Here is a 4,803-nt window from a genome sequence, read left to right on the forward strand (position 1 = left end):
AGGAAGAATTCTCATGAAATCTCAATGAAAAAGCCTTATGAAAAATGATCACTTTTCCTGACAAGTTATTTATCATCATGCAACTCCTCTGCACTGCACACTCAAATCTGTTTCCCCTGCTACTTTCATGAACTTCACAAGACACTGTAAAGAAACCAACAGACTCACAGAACACAAACAGAATGGACAGAAAAGGGAAAGCTTAAACCACACAGCCAAAATTTTTAAAAGAACATGAATTCAAAAAAATTCAGAATGAATTACAAATAGGTGAATCTCTATTCGAAGCCAAGAATCTACTTGATGAAAAAAATGTCACTTCATCCCCAACGAAGCAGGCAAAATACTTTACAAAATTACCACGGACATAAAACTTTTAAAACAAGCACAATGAGATTCTTTCAGAAGTAAAAATAATGTTAAAATAACTCAATATTATTCACTTAATGTTCAGAAACACTTTAATCATTTTAAAAAGACACCGGAAAGCTTGTTAACCTAAAAATTGGCTTTCTTTGGAATTATTCTTATACTAAAGTTTTCTTTCCAATTCTATCTTCATAATTATAGAATCCTAAAGCTAAGAGGGACCTCAAGAGGTCATCTGGTCAATCCCCATCCACTGTGACTCTCGAGTAGTCTCATATACAGGAACTATGTGATGCCTTAGTAAAAGCAATTGTTGCTATCTTTGAAATGCTTTTAGGTTGAATATACAACTGCTGTTCTTATAAGGATCTGTATCTGAATTTTATTTTCTGTATTGGTTAAGTTAAAAATATTAAGACTTCCTGGCTACTTAATTCAGGTACTCAATCTGGGTTTTAAAAAACAAATAAGTAATGGATACTGGGTGGTTCACTAGTAAGAAACTATATATACATTATAGCAAATGGAGAATGATATATTTCTTTTAAATTTCCTACTTTAAAATATTTTCAACTGTCATTAAAAGTGTGCTCTGAAAGAATATTTAATGGCACGGGAAGCTATGATATGAGAAGTGAAAAACCCAAGGACAAAAGACACATGCACATTTTAAACACCTTTTCCTATAGGCTCGTAAGGGAGAGAAGTAAATAGGACCTTTAGGGGATTTTTGTTTTTGTTTGTTTGTATTTTAATATGTTGTCTGGCCCAATTCACCAGCAAGAGAACAGAAAATGATTATAGACAATGTTTTAGCTCTTTATATATCCTAGACATTAAGCCCTTGTCAGATACATAGTTTGCAAATATTTCCTCCCATTCCATAGGCTGTCTTTTCACTCTGTTGATTGTTTTCTTTGCTGTGCAAAAGCTTTTTAGTTAGATATAATCCCACTTGTCTACTTTTGCTTTTATTGTGTGTGCTTTCAAGGTCTTCAACCTCTGAATAAAAACTGTTTCTTCAATAATAAAGTAAAATTTGAATCTTTTGACTGCAGTATAGTAAGTGTAATAAGGAATCCTATCAGTCACATGACATGTATTGGGAATGTGGCTTTCCAAAAGAAGAAACGGGAGAAATACTCTACCGACATCTGCTACAACAGGGATTGGCAAAGTTTTTCTGTAATAGGTTCTCATAAAATATTTTAGGCTTTGTGGATCCTATGGTCTCTGTTGGGACTACTCAATTTTTGCCTTGTAGCATGAAAGCAGCCATAGACAAATACATAAACAAATGAGTGTGCCTGAGTTCCAACAAAAATTTGTTTACACAAAGGGACAGAAGAATGAATTTAGCATGAAGGTTTGAGTTGCCAACCCTCGCACTATAAAATAAGCACAATAAAGACAAGAATCTTCTGTTTTGTTCTACTATTTTACAAAAAGCACCTAGAACAGTGCCTGAAAAATAGCAGGCACTCAGTAAATATTTGTAGAATAAATTATTTTTTTAACAGAAAAACAAAAAAGAAATCCATACTTCTATTAAATCTCTATTACATTTAACTTATATTTCTAGAAAAGAGAGAGGCTACTACAGAAGTACTCAACTTACATGTAACTTATATCCAAAAGGTGATCTGCAAATCAAGATTAAACTATGAAACACGGTGAAGCAAGTCTCCAAAAGAATCCATCTTAACTCAACTACTGTTTTAAAGGAACATAGCAGGAAATCTTCATGTAAGAAAAAGAAAATGAGTTCCAAATTCAAATTGGAGCCTCTAGAAAATTTCTTCTCCCAGAGTAATTCCATTAACAAGAAGGCCGCACTCACCACTTGTCCCACAGGAGCTGAGAAGCCCACCAGAGGAGCTCTCAGGGCAGAATCTAATGGTTGCCACAACCAATTATAGGGACTACAATGGCAGAGGACTGAAGGTCAGGAAGAGAAATATTCATATGAACAAATAAAAACCCTCTACAAACAAATAAGCATTTTCTAGGGCAGCTGGGAAGAAAATAATTTTTTTTTTTAAGTTGTGGAATGAGTTACTTCACCTTTAGACACTTGGCCAAATGGTTTCTTTTAAACTAAGATATGGAAAATAATGAAGATTCTGAACACTATGGTAATTTCTTATACTAGAAAAAAAATTGGTACTTACAGACTTCCTGATATCTTTAGAGGAGAGATCAATTAACTTCTTGTTCATAGACCACTCTTCATCAGATTCCATTATGGCTTTCTAAGAAATAGCCATTTGTCAAATGAAAAAGTAATATATAAGCAAATACAAAGAGACCATTTAAAACAAAGTAATACAGCGAATTAATTACAGGGTATATTATACATGGTAGGCCATTATTCTGAATGAATTACGGCTTTAATTTTAGTTATTTAAAATTGGAACTTCTTAATTTTGTAAAGTACTATCTTTAGCCAAAGACAATGTTCTTTTTTATTTATTTATTTATTTTAATTGACACATTGTAATCATACATGCTTAGGGGTATATTGTGATGTTTTGATACATATGTATGTTGTGTAAGATGGGCCAGGATAGTTAATGTAACCATCACCTCATGCATTTATCATTTCCTTGTGGCAAAAACATTCAAAAGCCTCTCCTTTAGCTATTATGTAATATACAAAACTTAACTGTTAATCAGTCACCCTACTGTACAACAGAACATCACAACTTATTCCTCCTATCTAATTGTAATTTCGCTCTGGTTGGCCAGCCTCTCCATGTCTTCCCTTCCCACCTTCCCTCCCCAGTCTCTGGTAACCACTGTTCTGCTCTCACCAAAGACAATATTCTTTTACTCATTCTTAACTCACAACTCTTGGTCAACATTACAACACAAAAACAACCCTTAATAAGACTGAGCAACTTAATAGTGAACATAATTTGTGAACATAAAAGTTCACAAATTCCTCACTGCATTCACTAAAATCTACTCAAGTAAATTCATTTAGTTTTACTGCTCTTCTTCCAAATATCAAGAGAGTAATTCATATGCTTTCTGGCAACCAAGGACTTGAACTATTTCTGCCCATATTATAAAGAAGTAAAAATGTAGGGAATACCTTATAACAGTCTATTTCAAGCTGATGTCAACTTAACTGTGATTTATATACAACTCTACACATTTTATGTTTTTGATGGCAGAATTTATACAGTTGTAATTTGTCAATTTGTAATTAAAAATATTTTTTTTTTAAATGCAGGGAAAGAAAAGTACACAGAAATGGGATTCAAAGACTTCCTAGGCTAAGCAGTATGACTACTATTTTTGATAAAAGAAATATTTAATAAAAAGAAAAGCTAGGATGATTAATATAAAATTACCTCATTTTTTTACAGTATCATTATTAATGAAGCAAATTTTAAAGATGACATTAACATTGAAATAAGTACAACTGAAATACATCAGATATACTGCTATCCCCTGTTTAAAAGGTATCAGTTGCTTGGCTTGACATTAAAATATAGCATATTCAATATAAAATTGANGCAAATACAAAGAGACCATTTAAAACAAAGTAATACAGCGAATTAATTACAGGGTATATTATACATGGTAGGCCATTATTCTGAATGAATTACGGCTTTAATTTTAGTTATTTAAAATTGGAACTTCTTAATTTTGTAAAGTACTATCTTTAGCCAAAGACAATGTTCTTTTTTATTTATTTATTTATTTTAATTGACACATTGTAATCATACATGCTTAGGGGTACATCGTGATTTTTTTTTTTTTGTCCTTTTTGAGGCCAGCTGCACCGCGCTCAGCCAGTAAGCGCACCAGCCATCCCTATATAGGATCCGAACCGGCGGCTGAGCGCTCCTGCGCTCCCAGCGCTGCACTCTCCCGAGTGCGCCACAGGCTCAGCCCTATATTGTGATGTTTTGATACATATGTATGGTGTGTAACGATGGGCCAGGATAGTTAATATAACCATCACCTCATGCATTTATCATTTCCTTGTGGCAAAAACATTCAAAAGCCTCTCCTTTAGCTATTACATAATATACAAAACTTAACTGTTAATCATAGTCACCCTACTGTACAACAGAACATCAGAACTTATTCCTCCTATCTAATTGTAATTTCACTCTGGTTGGCCAGCCTCTCTATGTCTTCCCTTCCCACCTTCCATCCCCAGTCTCTGGTAACCACTGTTCTACTCTCACCAAAGACAATATTCTTTTACTCATTCTTAACTCACAACTCTTGGTCAATTTTACAACACAAAAACAATCCTTAATAAGACTGAGCAACTTAATAGTGAACATAATTTGTGAACATAAAAGTTCACAAATTCTTCACTGCATTCACTAAAATCTACTCAAATAAATTCGTTTAGTTTTACTGCTCTTCTTCCAAATATCAACAGAGTAATTCATATGCTTTCTGGCAACC

The 4,803-nt window shown here is 33.4% G+C and overlaps 1 protein-coding gene across 1 annotated transcript in view; it reads right to left on the reverse strand.

Annotated features, from left to right (window-relative positions):
- The window catches only part of LOC103608579 (CWF19-like protein 2), a 64,568-nt gene that overhangs the window by 9,888 nt on the left and 49,877 nt on the right, over window positions 1-4,803 (reverse strand). The window contains exon 6 of the mRNA XM_008592998.1: window positions 2,541-2,621. Within this exon, the coding sequence (XP_008591220.1) occupies window positions 2,541-2,621 (81 nt within the window). The remainder of the gene's footprint in view (window positions 1-2,540; window positions 2,622-4,803) is intronic.

Source organism: Galeopterus variegatus, unplaced genomic scaffold, assembly GCF_000696425.1.
Source record: "Galeopterus variegatus unplaced genomic scaffold, G_variegatus-3.0.2 Scaffold8589, whole genome shotgun sequence".
Lineage (NCBI taxonomy): Eukaryota > Metazoa > Chordata > Mammalia > Dermoptera > Cynocephalidae > Galeopterus > Galeopterus variegatus.